General features: G+C 39.6%; 1 protein-coding gene across 1 annotated transcript in view; it reads right to left on the bottom strand.

Moving 5' to 3' along the window:
* Positions 1-10,462: 10,462 nt before the first annotated feature.
* LOC118245418 (uncharacterized) overlaps positions 10,463-18,623 on the bottom strand; it is a 99,974-nt gene continuing 91,813 nt past the window's right edge. Inside the window, exon 5 of the mRNA XM_050713418.1 lies at positions 10,463-14,073. Within this exon, the coding sequence (XP_050569375.1) occupies positions 13,985-14,073 (89 nt within the window). The 3' untranslated portion in view covers positions 10,463-13,984. The remainder of the gene's footprint in view (positions 14,074-18,623) is intronic.

Raw genomic sequence — 18,623 nt, 5'->3', positions numbered from 1 at the left:
CCTAGTCAAAGTTTTGGAGAGGAGAAAAAAAATAATCCATATGAAAAGTTGTATTAAATTTGCAGGATCACATAAAGAAGTGTTATCCAGTCACCAGACCCGGATCAACATAGAAACATTGATTTACTGTGGTGTGTAAGAATAGCTTTTCTAACTATTGTATCAGGCATAAATGTTCCCAAAATTGGGAACACAGTTGAACAGTGTTAGGCAGTTTCTGTCCTGCCTGCTCAGTCATGGCAGGGTCTGCATGCAGCATGCTGTTTCCTGCCTTTTGCAGAATAAAGGCCAGGACTGGAAGGAGCAGAGCATCAGGGAAACTGCCTGAGATAGGCACATCCATCTCCATGCTGGATATATTCCTCTTTCCTAGGAGGCCAGCATTCAGCTAACAAGTGGTGTAGACGTGCACTATTGTTCTTGTCACCTCTAATCATGCTGTGATGACCATCACACCAAATCCCTTCCTCCCATCTGCCTTTCTCTGGGTTATATGAAATACTCCCTCATCCCTCAGTGCAGCCTGAATGTCTCTCTGTCTCTCTGCTTTTTCCATCTCTGGCTCTTCCCAGCCTGTGCAAGTAATCCATTGGCTTCAAATAGGAAAACTGTCTCATTGTGGCAGAGGGTCTCTAACTCATGACTTTTTCCTGTTAGAGAGCCTAGTTTCTTCTTCCATGAACTGGAATCCCCTGAGAAAAAAGCAAGCTAAAAGTTTTTCAGCAACCTTTTCTGTTTTGCCCTCCTAGTGTATGTTGAAAATGAGAAGAAAAGGGGGAAAAGATTAAAAAAAAAAAAAAGCAAAAGTTTTCAAAAAGGAAGACTTGTCTAGAGTCCAAACAATCAGCTGGACAACCGGAGATAATGAGTCCACCTCTGCGCCCTCCTCTTGCAGGGTGGGGATTTTAAAACCTGTTTCTGCCAGAGGTGGTAAAAGACCTAAGTGATCTGTCTTGGCTCTGAGCATGGAGCCTTGGTGACGAGCTGAAAAGTGTGTTGCTCACGTTACAAACAAAGGCTTAGCAGAGGGTTGAGGTAAAACCAACCAGGACCCGACCTTCTAATCAGGCCCATGCTGTGAGCTCATGGTATTAATCCAGCAGCCGGTGACATCAGGGCAGGAGGCCTGCATGACCCCGAGCCCGTCCGACAGTGGCTTACACTACCCAGTGCCACACATTCCATTTAATAAACTCCATTGATATATTTAATAAAGACACCTCACACTGCCACAGTTTCATGTGTGACCTCTCTGTGGTTGCTACCAAAAACACAAAGCAAGAGAGTCAAGGATCATTAGCTGACGAGACAAAACTGCACCTTCCCTTGCTCTTCTTTTTTTTTTTTTTTTTTTTTTGTCTGAATATCAACTGCTTGGAAGGCAGTGATTGCCTGTAACTGTCTCCATTATAGAAAGTACAGCTTTCTATGAGAGCCCAGGAAAAAAAATACAACATAATTCCCAGCAGTTTGAGCAGCTCACAGTCCTGGTCACTGTCATCAGACGCCTCATGCCCACACTCATATTCTACCCAGAGGCTGTGTTGATGGGTTCCTGAGGGGCTGCAGGGGTTGTCACCCCATCTCTTAGCTCTTTGTGACATGAAAGGAGCATTTGTAGACATCAGTGCCCAGAGGAAATCCATCAGCAAGCCCCAAGCACCCCTCTGAGGGCCCCTAGCCATGCTGCACACACCAGGGGACTTCAGCTTCTGGTAAAGGTTATCTGCCTCAGCAGGGGAATAAAAAAAAAAAAGAAAAAGAAAAAGATAGATTTGTACCTCTGTAGGTTTTAAAACATGAAGATCAAAGCGTTGAACTTTCTGGATTTTTGGTTTTGTTGGTTTTGTTTGTTTGTTTTAATTTTTCTTGTTGTTGTTTGGGGGGGGGGGGTTGTTCGTTGGTGGGTTGTTTTTCTTTCCATTAGAAATAGTGTCAGTTGTCAAACAAAACTCCTGATTGATTTGTTTTTTATGTCTAGCTTTCAACATCCTCAAAGGCATCTAATTGTTCAGGACATACTGAGTATCTGCACTTACAGAAATCAAGCCTCAAGTGGAACTCCCCTGAAAGCAAGGCACCGGGAAGCCAAGATTAGTTTTCAGAAAGTAAGTGGTTTTCATTTTTCGGTTTCTCAAGGACTCTTTCAAGGGCCAAGCAGATGGCTGGGAGATCCACAGAATGGAAACCTGCAGTTCTAATGGGGACAGAAAAGTGTGTGTAGAGGGGGTTGTTTGTTTGCAGTTTTTTTAGTTAAATCATCTCTGTGTTTGATAGCTATTTACGCTCTTTTGCAGCTAAAATGGTAGTGCATTTTTGTGGACTCTTCCTTTTCAACAAAGGACTGAGGAAATTGCCACACTAATTCTCTGAGCTTCCTAGCAGCTCTCAAGCATAACCAGAAGAGCAATTCCCAACTTTAAAATACAAAGGGAAACAAAAGAATAATAGCACACAGAGATCAGTTCAGAAAGGCCCTTGAAAACTTGAGGCAGCTATGGCCATGTTCCCATAGCATTTTGAGTGGATGCTTGGGCCCGTACTCAAGACCAAGCCAGCTTTAGCTGCCCTGTGGTTCTTTCATGAGCACTTAGGATCGTGTTAAACTTTTGTGCAGCCAGAAGTGTTGGTCAGCCTGCTGTGCAACTGGATAGACTGCGCCTAGGCCCTGGCAGTTTTGATGTGCATTGGAGGGGCTCTGCACTTCTGCAACTACAAGACATGATGACCGCAGGCAGGCAGAGCACATGGGGCAGCAGCCTGAGCCTAGTGCACACCATCTGGACCTAACAAAATGCTTTGTTGCATTAGAAAAATACTACTAATCTTGCATCTGCACATGGGGAAACTGAGTCATAGCACAGGGGTGATCCCTCTCCATCAGCAGGCCTAGGCATTTCCAGGGATTCTGTGCCCACCAAGCAAGCATGGGCTTCTCTGAAGTGCACGCACACACACCCTCTCTGTGTCTGTTTGCATGTATTTGCTGTATAGCTGTCCCACACATTTTCCTTGCTAGCCTGTCATAACCATTACTGAAATATGCTTATCTCATATATGCAAATAGCAGGATATTTATAAGGTTCTTTGAAATTTCCATAATTGTGCTGTAAAAAAAAAAATCTCTTTGCTTATCTCACAAAGTGTTGTAACCACAGTGTTACTTTTATTGAAATCCAAAAATCACTCAGCAAAATAAGAATAGTTAAAAAACTGACAATTTTTTATATTTTTGAAATGGAAGAAAAAGAAAGGGAGCAAACTGGGTTTTATTATTTTAAATTAGAAAGTTTAATGCTCACCAAAAAGGATATAAACTGTAAATGTATTTTAGCAGTTCCTAGAGAAAAAGGAAGAAGTTTTAATAATAACACTGTGTGCTCCTATATCATTTTCATTAGAAAAATCTCAGAGCACTTTCTGCTTATTAAAGAATGGAATGCCTCAGAACACTCTTGGGATATACTATAGAAAAGTATGGTAACAAATATAAATCCACATTATGCTCTATACTGTGATTACCTGGAACTTCCTTGCCACCTCGGGGATATACAGCTCCCTGCTATGGCTCAGGACTACCCTGCCCTCCTCAGCACAGCCTAGCCCAGCCGTGACTGCAGCTGGCTGCAGGCAGCAAATGCAGTGCGAGGGACTTGTGTCTGATCATTTGGTGGGTGCTGGACCAACACCTGGAAGGTATTTCCCAAGCTGAGGAAAAGAAACATTCACCAGCAGTAGGCCAAGCATCAAGCTGTGCTTGTCATGGGCTCCTGCCACCTCATGTCTTGCCCTCAGGGGGCTGTGTGAGGAGCACTGTAGGGAGTTCTGGGATAACCCTCTGCCTTCTCTGGGGAATCCTGGCCTGGCCCTGGCCTCACATGCATGGGTTACTCACCGGGTGTAGGACCTTTCCCAGGCAGTCTCTGACCATTCATCTTGAGAATGACCTGGAGAGGACAGGAAAATAAGATACTATCCTAAATTTAGCAAGAGTCATAAAATGTACACTGGAACAACAAAAGGAGGAAGAGAGGATGTAAAGGTAGAGGACATTCCCTGGGCTGACGAAGAAAATAATGTTAAAAAATCCCTGGTGTTTAATTTCAGAAAATACAATAGGCTGACTGAGTGCCCAGAAGAGGAACAGCATGTTAACATATCTTAGATAAACAGGAGCCAAACTGTTAGCCTGACAGAAAAATGAGAAAACCCATCAATGCAATAGGGGAAAATAATAAATTAAAAAACAGATGGTTCAAAGATGTGATTGCATCTTCAGCTTCAGTGAGAGGAAAGAAGGGGAATACGTACGTATTACAGGCAGCCCAGGAACACAAAAGCTGGAAAAATATACACGAAAAGAAGAGGCAGTCTCGTCATAATGAAGTTAATTAAAATAGCAGGACCTCAAGTTATTTTAGGTCCCAGTGGTAGAAACCCCAGAATTCCAAGCCCCATTCTTCATTAATACAAAAAGTTTCCTATTTCATCCATGCTCAGAAAAGAGACCTCTTCCTTTATGTGCTAGATAGTGAGTCAAGGCAGATGGGAATTATTCTGAGCTTGGAGAAAACAAAGAAGCACAAATTAATGGATTACTGGCAGAAAGGCAGTTTAAAGCACTTTGCCAAAGCACAGTTTAGTTCTACATTTATTCTTCATACATATTTTTTTCTGCAATTCTGTTTAGATCAAAAATACGTGACCAAGCAAAGATGCACATCTATATTGTGTATAGACTGGAGTGGACATTAAAACAAACAAACAAACAAGCAAGCAAAATAAAAGCAGACATTTAAAAAAATGTTTTAAATGACTGGTGCAATCATTTGCACTCAGTACACAGAAAGCTTGCCAGCCTGATCTCATCCCACAAGTTCTGTGTGGGTATATATGCAGCTGTACCTCTGTCACACATATATACACCGATATACTACTGTTTTATATGAGGAAATACACATTAGTTGTGGAGGGTCCTCATGGCCATAGGCACCCTGGCCAGGATCCTTGTTTTATCAGAATAAGTTTTGCCTTTGGCTTCAAAAGTGGCAGGGTTTCACTCGATTCCTTTCCAGCATTAAAGCATAAAATCTGTAACTATACTTTCTCTGCCTAGGACTTTATTTCCACCACTTATGTGAGAAGTCTGGAAGTGGTTTAACTGTGGAAATTAATCATGCATAAACAATTTCAGATATGATACCAATATTATTTCAGTCATAATTTGGCAAGATGATGGAGGCAGGAGCCCAAACTGTACTTGTATTTGAACGCTGTTGATTCCTTTGTAACACTTAACTCTCAAGACCTCAGTTTTATATCCCTTGGGAACAGAGCCTCCCTGTGTTTAAGGGATTGGAAACAGAAGATGTGGAGATGTAGGTTCAGTTCTTGTTATATGACTTTCAACTGCTTTCTTAACTTCCTGCCACCTATTTTTTTTCCCTTGTGTAAAATTAGGATAATGGCATTTCTTCATATGACAGCAGCTTAATGCATTTATGTCTAAAATACTTAGGTGAAAGGTGCCATAGATTGCAGAGATTATTGTTTATTATCACAACTGTTATTACTGCTATTTCTGCGAGTTTCACTCAGGTATATAAGGGCAAAATATTATGAACATTTTGCCTTATTTTGAACTTAACACCAATTTTATTCTGAATTAATTCCTTTGAATAGAATTGTTTCTGAACTACATCAACTGGGGACCAGCTGCTGACCCCAAGTGTTTAAGAACTACAGATAATCATGGATGAAAAGAGACAAAAATACATTTTATCTAAGAAGTATCTACGGTTGTGATAGAGTCTGAAATTAAAGTATAATCCAGAGAGAGGGGGGAGAGAGAGTATTCTTTAATTAAAATCAGCTACCTCAAAAGATGGATATTCTCAGGAGTGAAATTTGCACTGTGCTGAAGGCTTTCCACTTAAACCCTTGATGATGCAAGGAAAAAGAATTCTCAAGGAGAAATATTGGCATTAGCTGATAGCCACTTGCCACTGCACAATACAGCAAAATTTGCAGAGGAAAAATATGTGGACAATAGAACGGAAACATGAACAAAATAGGAAGCTATCTGAAACACAAACCCATGATTATCCAGCAACAAATGAATAGTTTGGCAAGGAAAGAGACATAAGATAGGGACTCAGAGATAGAGAAAGAAAAATTAAACCAGAAGTAGCAGAGATCAATGAAAACAATCAGTACTTTCTGCCAGAAGATATGTTAAAAAGACTGAAACTGAGGTTTTAGATAACTTGTTCAAAATGATGCATTGTCCCACCCACCATCTCCATAGCAATTAATGGTACTAGCCAAGGACAAATTATGGTTAAAAGAGTGGAGATTTTATGGACTCTCAGTGAAAGGCCGTAGGTGAAAGGCACAATATTCATTTGCAATGGTTCTGGGGCTCATGGTGATAACGCCTTTCTCACCTTTGGAGACAGATTGCTTCTGGGAACATAGGAACCACAGAGCACACACTTGAGGGGAGTACTCTGACGAGTATTTCATAGTGAATCTTGTTCTGTTCCCGTTTTAGTTACCATCACAGATGGCTTCCTGCAATACAAAGAAGGCTCCTGGCAAGGCAGTTTGCTGGATAACATTCGAATTGGATGTGATGGAAGTATAACCTTACAGAAACACTCATTCACCAGCATTTATTTCATTGTGTTCAGTAGCTACTTTTGCACTGGCACTGCCTTCCTCACTCTGCACTCACACACTAATCTCTCTTGTATGAACCTTGTCTAACGGTTGTCTGCAACTGGGTGGTCTCTGTGAGAAGTGGTAATGCTGCAGTTAGTGAGGAAAAACGTTATTATATATATTTTATTTTTTATTTTTTTTTCTGGTTGACTGGAGAAGCTGCTGCAATGGGATCAGGGGCTCTCTGGCTATGTCTGCAGGGGGCATGGGCAGTGGCGTGGGCAGCAGCAGAGGACCCTCCCTGTGCTCTGGGCACTTTATTGCTAGGGAAAGAATGTACAGAGCCTCATTTCCTATAAATCCCTTGCATTTATGCTGTACATGATGCAAATGTTTTTCTAGAAAGAGCCTAAAACCAAATTGTTTGTATAATATTGGCCACACAATATTGCAGCTAGGTAGAATGAGGTGCATAGCAGGGGACTTCTTAATGCATCAGATTCAAAAATATATGTAAGTCTTGGCTGAGTTCAGGTTCCCAAAAAGTCGTTGTGGATTCAGGATGAGTTGCAATTCAAGCAGAGGGGCTGGCCAGTCATTAAAGTACTTCATACAGGTACTCTGGCTCCTTCTCCCAGACCTTTGAAGGTATTTTAATATCCATAGCACTTTAAATGTCTTTACCAAACTTGTCATTAGTTACCAGCATCTCTTGAAAGGAAAAAAGAATTTGTGGCAGTAAAAGAGCAAGGCCTTCCCGGTGATCTTTCTTACATTGGAAATTGGTGGATCATAATGAGCTGAGTTGCAAGTCTCAGAGTTAAAGTTTTTCATAGCAGCTCTCATCACTCCTCGTTTGCCCAGTTCTGCCGGCCTTGCTTGCACAGATACCATAGTCCTGTGGAGCACCCTTGAGCATGCAAGATGGCTGTTTCGTGGGAGAAGATAAGTTCTGAAAGTCCAGTGATGGTGGTACATGCTGGCGAGCAGTATTCACATGTTAACAGATTTCCACTTAAACTGGCAAATAGGAATGTCTATGTTAGAAATGCTGTGTGAAAGCCAAGGCAACAAAAGTCAAAATGTGCATATGAGAATATGTGGTACACACAGTATATGTCACAATGTTTACCATCACTTCAAAACATGCACCCACCCACAGTTCTTCACTAGCGGTATCCTGGAACTTCTCCAATTGGGATTAGCTATATGCAGCAAAAGTCAATTAAAATCAGCCATTATTGTACAGATCATGAGATCCATAGTGCAAGATACCATGCTCATCCCAGATGCTCATTAATAGCAGTGTGTTGCAAACAAGTCCGGGACAATTGTATGGGTTTTGTATAGTTTTCTGATTGCCTTATTTGCTCAGTTAGCATATAGCATTTTCAAATGGGTTGGATTAAAATTTTTAGCAAATAGCAAATTCCCCAGAAACACAGTCTGTTGCATTCTGGTACTAGTGCAAATGTAGGTCAGAGTCAGTAAGTTGGTTTAGCTAACAAAAACAGAGAGGGGCAGAAAGATTTGGGGAAAGGGGAATTATGTCCACCCAGCTTCCTAGAGGAAGACCTGTTAGTGCCAGCTCGCTCAGCTGCTTTTACCAAGGGGCCTGCTGCTGTACGAGACATGGTGACTCATCTCTGCATCATATTTGTCCTACATTTTTAGTTTGTACAGCAACCACCTGCTAAAAGAGTGGTGTGCTTGGTTGGGCTCCCTCAGTCTCTTGTGAAGCTCTTCCACGTAGTTAAGAAAATGTGATTTTTTATGGGAGGTAAGCTGCGTAGGCTTGTGTACAGGAGCTCACATAACTGTACTACTCTAAAAGTCCAGTTCATGCCACACTTTTATTTAAAAGAGTATTTACTGGCCTCAATTCAGAGTAACCTGCACAAAAATGTCCTTGAGCTGAGATCATTCTCCTGGATGGGTGGAGACTTTGGTCCTTTAGGGAGAGCCAAACACAAGCATGTATCTCACAGGTCCCTGGTAAGGGCTCACCAGAATTACAGACCGGCAGTGATTCTAGCCCATGGAAGATCACAAACAGCTTTTCTATTGAAAAAAAGCATTAACTTAACAAGAAAAAAAGGTCTTTGTTTTAGAAAAAGTTTTCTCCACCCATACATGCACACATGACACTCGTTTTTACAGCTTACTTAAAAAAATAAATAAATAAAAATAAAAATCTGTAATAAGCAAAATTTTATTTACAATTAGCAGGAATAAGTTGCTTGCTTTAGTGCCAATGCTAGCAGCAATGGAAGTGTACTTTTTTTTTTCTTCTTATACTGCCTTTTTACATTTAGTTTCAAGGTGAGATCAGTATCTGGAACCATGATGCAATTTATGCTGTTATCATTTCATGAACTTCAGCAAATCTGCTCCTGATAATGTATTATAATAATACTGATGATCAGAACTGGATTTGAAAATTCATGAAGACTGACGTCAACTGCCACTGTCTGTCTGACCAGATCAGAAAATGAAAACAACAGTTACTGGCATCACAGTTACTTGGCATCTATTGTCAGAGGAGCTCCAACTCAATTTTGCACACAGGTATGGACTATAAAAATTACATGGCTACTTGTTTCATATACACACTAAATTTCTGAAGATTTTGAGACTTATATCCTGATCTCTGTTATATTTGTTCCCATTTGATTGTTCCACTAGTACCCCTTTAAAAGAAGCTTCCTGGCTTTAAAGCCAAATGCAATCCTCCCTGCTGTGATGGATTCCTTCTTTTTCCTTCCTAATTGGAGCCATTTCATCAGATCGAATTTTGACAAAGATAGTAATTGTCATCCAATTTTAAGGCAATGACAAGATCAATATGAATTCTCAAATGACAAGTATTATTACTGGCCGAACACAAAGAAACAAAGAAAATGAAAAATCCATGTTCTAGAGATCAAAACAGTTTGAGGCACATGCTTGCCTTGATCCACGTGTGTGTGAATCCTGTTGACAACAATAGACGCTGTGCATGTGGATGGATGGGGTAGAACAGATGGCCTTTGCCAGTCAAATAGCGAATGAAAACGAGCACCCAGTGCTTTAGTACATTGCAGTTTCGGTAATGTGGGAGTCAATTAACTTACCACCAAATAGGCTTGCGGGGAAAATTACCCACAGCCCCATCTCAGAGAATTCTGCTTCTCCTTAGCATTTTGTACTCCTTCTGCTTCCTGAATGTCAGGAGTAAATACTCAAGAAAATCCCAGTCCTTTAAGGTGAATATATTCAATATATATTTATGGAGGCAGAAGTACTTGATTATTTTTATAACATTGTTTACGTGAGATGATTTGATTAGTTAATGGCCCAAAGAGTTCAGATAGGACTCAGTTAAGGATCTAAAATGTGCTGCAGAATCTTTAGATATTTTCCCACGGTACTGGTTTTGGGACAGATTCTGGCATTTATGCATAATAATTGCCAGATACTGTCATTTTATTTACCCTGGAACAAGAAACTTCTCCAAGGCATTTGACCCTCAGAGCTCAGCTCGTTCCATATTTTCTACTCAGTGTGTGTTCAAGTTACCTCTGTATGGCCGCTATACATGCATTCATCTCTCTAGTAAACCAAACCTTCTGCTTTCCCGCCCCCAAAACATTAAATCAAAGGAAATAGACAATTTTCTTTTTTTTTGCAGTATTTATATTCAAAATACAGTTTAACTGGGGAAAGGGATTTTGGCAAAATAATACATGACTGTCGTACTAATTGGCAGCTGCAATGATAACAACCATGACAAGTTTTAACTCTGTCCACTTCAACCCAGCCAAGTCATTAAAGGTTTCCAAGCAGAGGATTGTGTTATGAAGCCTAATAGACGCTGGTAGCTACATCGGCATCCCTGGATTGCTAAACACATTTTTAACCACCAAATGCAGGTTCAGTAGGATTTTGATCCATGGAGGAAGGTCTCAGCCAAGCACTGAAAAGATGTTCATTAGCCTCCAAAATATAAATAAAATATTTACAAAGAGAATAATTGACTTTTGATGTTTACTTCAGGCTATGGTTAAGCAGGCAGTGTCTGTACTAAGCAATGCAGTGACCACCTGCCACAAATGCTGTGATATTTGACAGATCCCTTTCTGCCAAGAACTATAATTCCTATTTAAATCTAAATAGAGGAGCCATGAATGCAGATTTCTCATCACAAAGACGCTGATGTTAATCCCCAGTACAGAAAAATAAGAAAAGCCAGAACGTTTTATTGGATTTTATATGGAAGATAATTAAACGGTATTTCTTCTTTACTTGTTATACAGCATCCCATCAACATTCCTGCTGAAATTTGTTTATAAAAAAGCCAGAAACTTTTATTACATTTATATGTAAAAAAAATATTAACAATTTGTATATTTGAACTTACATTAGAATAACAAAAAGCAGGTAAACAAAAATGACCAAAGAATGATACAAATAAATGGAAAAAAAAAAGAATAAGGAAGATGCAATGCTGTTCTCCAACATACAGTTTTATATTCTAAGCATGCCAACAAAATAAATGTTTATGTGCATATGTATGTATCATATATATTCAAGTACCAAGCAATACTGAAAACCTAATCTCCCAGAAGTTAGGAAATGCTAGAATTACATGTGCTTGCACACCTTTCATTTGGCCTTTTTGCTTGTATACACACAGACGTATGCTATTTTTTTCACACACACATCACACAAAATGGTGCAGTGTAGGCAGAAAATTGGCTGGCAGTATGATGTAATCTCTGAAAGAGCTGCTTTGCAGAAGCCTGTTTCTTTTTTGCCCACAACCCAGTTTGGTATTTTGGATGTACCCAAGGAAGTTATCTTAGCATGTTTCCCAGCAGGTGGGTGCTGCCAATCTGAGTCTGTAAGAGAGTGTGTCTAAGCGTGCATTTAAAGCGGGCTTATTAATAGAGGGGAGGCAGGGGGCGGGGGGAGCTGTATCCAAGGTTGCATCCTCGGCATTTAAAAATGTTTCAGTTCAGCCTGTGCTGCCATTTACTGCATTATGTGATGCATGTGGATTTTCCAAACAAAAGATGTTTATGAGGAGAGTATATTTTAAGATCCTGTTCATGACTTCTCAGACCCCTCTCCAAGCAGATGGCCTGACAGTTGCAAGAAAACTATTCAGAAGCCAAAAGTAGCATTTAAAATTCTTTTAAAAAGACAGTTTGTTCTCCATACACATGTACAGTGTAAGCAGGTACTAACTCTGCAGCAGCATCTTCCAGCGTATTCCAGCTCTGACAGCACAAACGGAAGACTCGCAGGCTGCGAGGCGTGCAGCCCCCCGCAGCGCCAGCAGCACGGCACAGGACTGCCATGTCGCGTCAGCACCCCGATCCCCTCCCTCTGAGGCTACTTTCAGCTCTGGTTCTTGCGAAGGGGACCATTAAAATTCAGACTCCCCTCACTGCTAACTTGGAGTAATATTGATTGGAGGTACAAGAGTTTTTCTTTTACACTCAAATTAGGTTATAGCCACAATGAAAATGTTTACTTAGCATTTACAAGTGCATAGAAACAAGCAGGATTAGTGAAGAACTTTCCAAGGACATGAATATATTTAATTCCATTCATTCATAGCCAGCCTTGACTGTTACCTAGCTGTAGTTGAAGTTCATCGGGGAAAATAACCAGCTGAGATCCAAATAACTAAACTTGAGCCACTTGACCATTACTAGGTTTATGCATTCTGGAAGAAATCTATTGGCAGTGACTTCACACAGCTGCATTTACTGACTCTTTTAATTGCCTTCTAATGAAACCTCCTGCTTGAAGGAAGAGAGCACTCCCATATCATACACTTGATAAATAAATAATACCGTCCCTCTGGAGAGAAAAATTCCATCTCTAACTAATCTAATCACAAGGACAAGGACTGACCATCCTTAGGGTTTGGGGCGATTGTTTGTATTTGCTTTTCCTTAGCCTAGGTAACTGAGGCTTATTGTTTGTATCATCTAATTCATTTAGAAATATTTCTGAAAATTTTGCCTAATAGTCTGCAGCAATGAGTTGCAGGGTTGGTTATAAACTGCACAAATGTTTGCAGAATTTTTCCTTCACCTTTCCATGCATATTTGTTCTTGAGAGAAAACAGAATAAATAGCCTCGTCTCTCTGCTTCTGTTATATCATCTTTTACTCTTGTGTTTTGCAAACTAAACAATGCTAGTCTTTTTAATCACCTTTTAGATGGAAGCCTCTTTCCTCATGTGTTTAATCATCTTTTGCTGCACTTTTTTACTGCAGAGGTAACTACATGTGAGCGTATTCACCCCTGGAGCACTCAGTAAGTCTACTAAAATCAAGTCTTAAGGCTTAGCAGAGGTTTTTGTCTTTGCTCCTCAAACAATCCTTGTTCATCTCACTCTAAATTCACTTTAAGAAACAGAGTTCCCCAGTGCAGGTGCAGAGATATGCAAGTTAAGAAGTGAGGAACAGGCCAGAGAGGGCTGGAAGGCTTCATCTGGCATTCAGCAGCGTGGCCACCAGTCCCGACTGGCTGCAGAAGTGAAGGCAGAGAGAGACTGGGACTGGGTAAGAAATTGCTTCGTCTCTATGAGGATGAGCTTTTTAAGCCTGTATCTTTCAGATACGACAATTTGTAAATGATGCTTGGTTCCATCTTCTTGGGGCTCATCTTTGCTTCAGTCTGCCTTTGACCTTCACTTGCACTTTGCAGTACTGCAATATTTCAACAGTGAGAATAGGTTCAGATCTGGTGCTACAGCTTGGCTCAGCCCAAGTGGGAACATGAAGGCTAAGTGAGAAGCTGGTGAAAGGCCTCAGGAAGCAACACACTCTCCAGGTGGGACTAGCATCCTCATGGGGGTACAGTCATGGCAGTTGTTACTTCTCATTTGACCACACTCTTCTGTCTTCTGTCCTACAGATTTTCTTCCATCGCTTTCTGCATCTGGAATGCTGTGTGTATTACAAAGGCCAAAACTTTTGCAGGGAGAAACCAGTATATTTATGCTTCAAAGGGATGGTCAAGGTATATGTAGATTAGCTGAGGATCAAGCTCTAAAATGTTTTGTGTTGGATTCCCATCCTCCAATTTTAGCCTTCTGAAGCTTGATCATCGAGTCCAAACTTGTTGCTTAATGTTCCAATGCAGTCAGTAGAGAGAGGAGTTGGTTCATCCTGTCATAAAACAGGGGTCTGTGATAAGAGGTCTGCTCTGAAGGTACCTCTCTTTCCTTTGGCAGATTGGAAGATTGCTTAGGTGATGAGGTAGGTGATTCCCTTTATGGGCTGTAGTGCTGCATAACTAAAAAAAAATCAGAAGTATATGCTCACAGATCCCATTCAATCTTGGTGTGAGGACAAAAGAGCTCTGGGGCACTGGAGGCTCTTTCAGACTCAGGCTTCCTTACAGCAGTGGCTGGAAAGAGTAAATATGGGTAGTGCGGTTACAAACCTATTGCAAAATATGCTACATCAATCAGCAGTTAGATTTACATTTACACTGGTGGTATATGGTTATTAAATAAAATATATGACATACAAATTGGGGCTTGGGGTTGAGGAAAGGGTGGGACTTTTTTGTTTTCTGTTTTTGTTTTTGTTTTTGTTTGTTTGTTTGTTTGTTTGTTTTTGTTTTTTGGGGTGTGTGTGTGTGTTGTTTTTTTTTCCCTCAGCTAGTTATAACTTATCTCTCTAAAGCTCTTAAAAAAGTAGTTAAGGCACTGAACTTCCCTTTCAGTCTTAAAATTGATTCAAATATATCTTGTCCTTGGAAAGTTCTTTGTTAATCCTGTTTGTATTTTTTTTTAAATGCTATGCAAACGTTTTCATTGTGGATTAATGTGCTGTTTCAAAGCAATTGCAGTTGAGATTTTAGGGTTGTTAATTCAGAGGAGGAAACTTCTGTTACTATTCCGGTTCTTTGGAAACTATTTCATTCAGTGCCCTTTCTGAAGCTTTGCACTAGAGTGCTAAATGAATACTATAAAAGGCCATATTAAAGAGGATTGTATATAGTTGACCAGGGTTCATACCAGGGACTAGTTTTAGATAGTGTCTTACATTGAAAATATGATTCCTCAATTATAGCTCCTATTGCAAAAATGAAATTACCTTGAATGCTTGGTCTAGTAGGCTTATTTCTGAGAATACAATAGTAAGTGGTCAAATTCCTCCTCACAGTAAAGCATATCTGATTTTTAAAAATGAAATAGAGAGAGATGTGAAAAGCAAAGTCAGTCACAGTAGCCCTCAGATCAGCAAAAGGACAGCTTACACAAAGACTCTTTCCATTTGAGTAGCCCCAATAATTCCAGGATATTCTGAATGCTCCAAGTAGGAGTGTCTAAACTGCCTAATGTTCTGCCAACTGATTCAAGACACTGCAAAGAGGGTCAAAGGGCCAAAGCAAATATGCAGAAGCTCTTAAATACATTCACACTATTCACAGACAGTAATCAAAGTGATTTGCAAATACATCTTAGAAAAATGTAACATCTTTGAGATCACAATCATAAAAAATAATTGATACAATTAGGGGACTGATGCTGCATTTGGTGTGGCTGCAGCAATTTACATTTATTACATTTTAAAACTTTTTTTTTTTTGTTATTTTCACAAGTCATAACATACATCTGATTTATTCGGAGAATAAGTAAGTGATTTACAGTCCTTCCTTGGTCCTTTTTTTTTTTTTTTTAATCTCATAACCTGTGCAGATGCTTTATGTGTGACTTCACAGTGCATAGGATCTGACCGTGTGACTTTTCTTAGGACACACCAGACCTTGGCCAGACAGCTCTGGCTGGCAATACTGGCAGGTTGGTCTTGGCATTTATTTTGTTGAGTGCCTACTGCTACTGAATATGCACACAACCTCAAGGCTACCTACTGCGGTGTTCCTAAACAATCTGCTTGTCTAATTCCAGGATTACAGTGCTTAAAGGCACATAAGAATGATGAACATGTGGAAAGGATCTTACGTCCTTACATCCACAGGGAGTTTTGTGCCTCTGTCCTGTTGGCATTAGTCATGTAAACCTCTTGTTCATCTACTTTGGGAAGACTGATTTGTTCAGCCTTTGGTGTTTTCAGCTGTTTTTGACGTGCTAGCTGAACTATCTCAATGATTGCTTATGTGTATGAGAATTAATTATAAATTTTGACTGTATAAAGCAGTCTCGTGGACTCATGCTTCATTAGTAATCTGATCAGTTAGCCACTGCAATGCAAACTGGCATCATTAACACTGCAGATACTATAGCCAGAAGGCAGTGGATATTTGTGTGGTACACAAGATGCAGAGTTTCACTAGTTCCTTGCACTGAATTCATAACATCTCCCCCTTACCAGGGCAGCATGTGATGAGATGATAGAGCACAAGACTAGGCATTGAGTACCCTACTGAAAACTTGACCTGTGACAAAGAATCTGTCACTTTACCGGGGAAAGCAAACTACTTGGACTGCATTGGGCTACTTGCTGGGCGTGGACCTTGAGACTCTTGTGCAGTCACTTCTTCAGAGCCATAATAAAACATTCCAAAAGCTGTTGTTGAAAAGCATAACACAAAAGTGAAGTGGTTATTTTCTTTTTTAACCACTCTCTTACCTTATGTGTAAAATAATTAAAATGATTCTTAGGAATACACAAAGCACTTTGAGACCCTGACCCACCACCTGCAGGAATCTTATTGTTTGCTAGAAAAGAATCACTTTTGTTTTCAAAAAAAAAGATGACAAAGAAACATTTCTTTCCTGTATGCATTAGTAAAAAGGATTAGACAGGCTGTAATCTTGGTCAGTCTGACTTCTACAATTATGGAAAATTACAAAGATTGATGTTCATTGCAATTTATCTTATTGCATAAATTTGTACAGGATGAATCTTCTCTTTTGAAATACATATTTCCTAAAACTAGCTTATATATAAAGTGATTTCTTTTTCTTTCTTTACCCCATCAGATTGACAATAGACTATGTAGGAAAGTGCTGAAGAACACAAAAAGAAAAAGTTGGAGCAATTCTAATTGTCATGGCAATATCCTAGATTTTTCAAGAAGTTCGGTTCTGTTTAGCTAGTCACTTTAATTTTCCTCCACTAACTTGTCTCCATTCTCTGCCATAATGATAATTCTTTATATGACTGTCAGCCCTTTGCATTGTGACAGCTTAAATTAATGTTTTGATATTTCTCTCTTTGTAAGAATACAACAAAGAAGACAACTGCCAAGGATAGGACAGAAACTGTATGAATGTAAAACAGACGTTGTGCACCAATAAAACCAGAAGGAATAATTTTCATTTTACTGCCTTGTTAATAAGCTTTTGCAACAACTAATCCTGAAGACTGAGTTCTGTAGTCTTGTGTGGCCCTTCTGCTTCATCTGGATTGCACTAAAGTTCTTTCTGGAGACCTTGGATACTTCTGGAAATACTTCAGCCCATTTAGGTCAGGGAGGTTTAATACCTAAAGCAGGCTGATTTAGCCTCTAGTGCTACACTAACAATATGTGTAAGCTTTGGTGGATTAGCTTGTTTTACAATCATAATCATAATAGCACTCATTCACAGCTGAAATATTTTGCAAACTAATGTATGTACATCTCATTTTTACATACCACCTCTCTAAACGTTAAGAGGATCAATAATGTGAATTCCAAAAGGAAGATGCAGGAGAAGATGGAAGGATTTGGTTTTGCACTTACAAAAGAAGTGGTGGAAAGGAATTACCTTAAGATGTTGTTGAGGTTTACACCATCATTCCTGTTCTTAACATATGCTTTGAATATTCCAACTATATCTGACATTGCTTTAAATTATGCTTGACTTCAATGAAGATGGTGCTTTTTTCAATATTATTTTAAAAATCCCTTTAAAAAGATCTGAAATATTCAGATTCAGTTTAATGTTTCAGTATAGCTGAGAATTTAGTTACTACTTTCACTCATTTTTATCATTTTCTGTTTTTCTTCTCACACGTTCCTTCAGGACCTGGCCTCACCTGAGAGATGAGGAATTTAAATGAAAGTAGAGCAAAAAAAATCAATTAATCCATTCTTTGTGGCAGAAGCCACCAGATGATGCTGTTACTCTTACAGCTTCTTAGCATGTGAGCAAGATTTCAGCTTTTGAAGGAATGCTGCATTGTTATTAGTTTAGTTTTACAGTAATCCTCTGAGAGAAACGAGTAGCAGAGTGTGTTTGCTGTTTTATTCTCTATATTAGGATGCAGTTCTTGGGACGAATCACTTTCATTGGAGTTAAATTTCAGTAGCCAGCTGAGATTTCTGGAAGTAGTAGGAACTTTTGTGATGACTGCAGCTATCACTGTCACAGAGTTTTGTTTTGTTTTGTTTAAAAAAAAAAAAAAAAAACAGGTTTCACTTAGGAGAAAGTCCACATTATTTTCTGTTCCACCAACAAATAGATACCAAACCCCCAAATTCTGTCACTGTACAGAAAGGAGTGATAGTTCCCACAGATGGAGGACACTGAAGAAGCACTGGGTACTCTTACCTCTGTGGATGTGATGGGCCATATAAAGGAAGCTGCAAGGAGAGCTCTGTTTGGATCACAAACCATCCTTTTGACCTGTACCTCTCCCTCTTTGATAGAGTGCTGGTCCCAAAGAGCTTCAAAGAATAGATCAGAAGTGTGTGAAATACTATTTATCTTAATGGACCACAAGTGCTGAAAGCTAGGGATGAAAAATTTAATATCAAATTTGTCAAATATTTCACTTGCTGATAGGATCATTTTAGCAGAAATGACCAATGGCAGTGTGTATCCATCAAATTGAAGGTTTAATATAAAAAATAAATAACAAAGGAGATAGGGCATTAAGTGGATGACTCATTTATGCATTTTAATTAAAAATCTTGATGGTTTAAATGCAAGTGAAGCAAACACAGTAATGCCAATGCATTGGCATGCTTAAAATCACAGCAGCAGCAGAGATTTTGTTCAG

Source organism: Cygnus atratus, chromosome 13, assembly GCF_013377495.2.
Source record: "Cygnus atratus isolate AKBS03 ecotype Queensland, Australia chromosome 13, CAtr_DNAZoo_HiC_assembly, whole genome shotgun sequence".
In the NCBI taxonomy this organism is placed as follows: Eukaryota; Metazoa; Chordata; class Aves; order Anseriformes; family Anatidae; genus Cygnus; species Cygnus atratus.
This window is presented reverse-complemented; position numbering and strand designations above follow the sequence as displayed.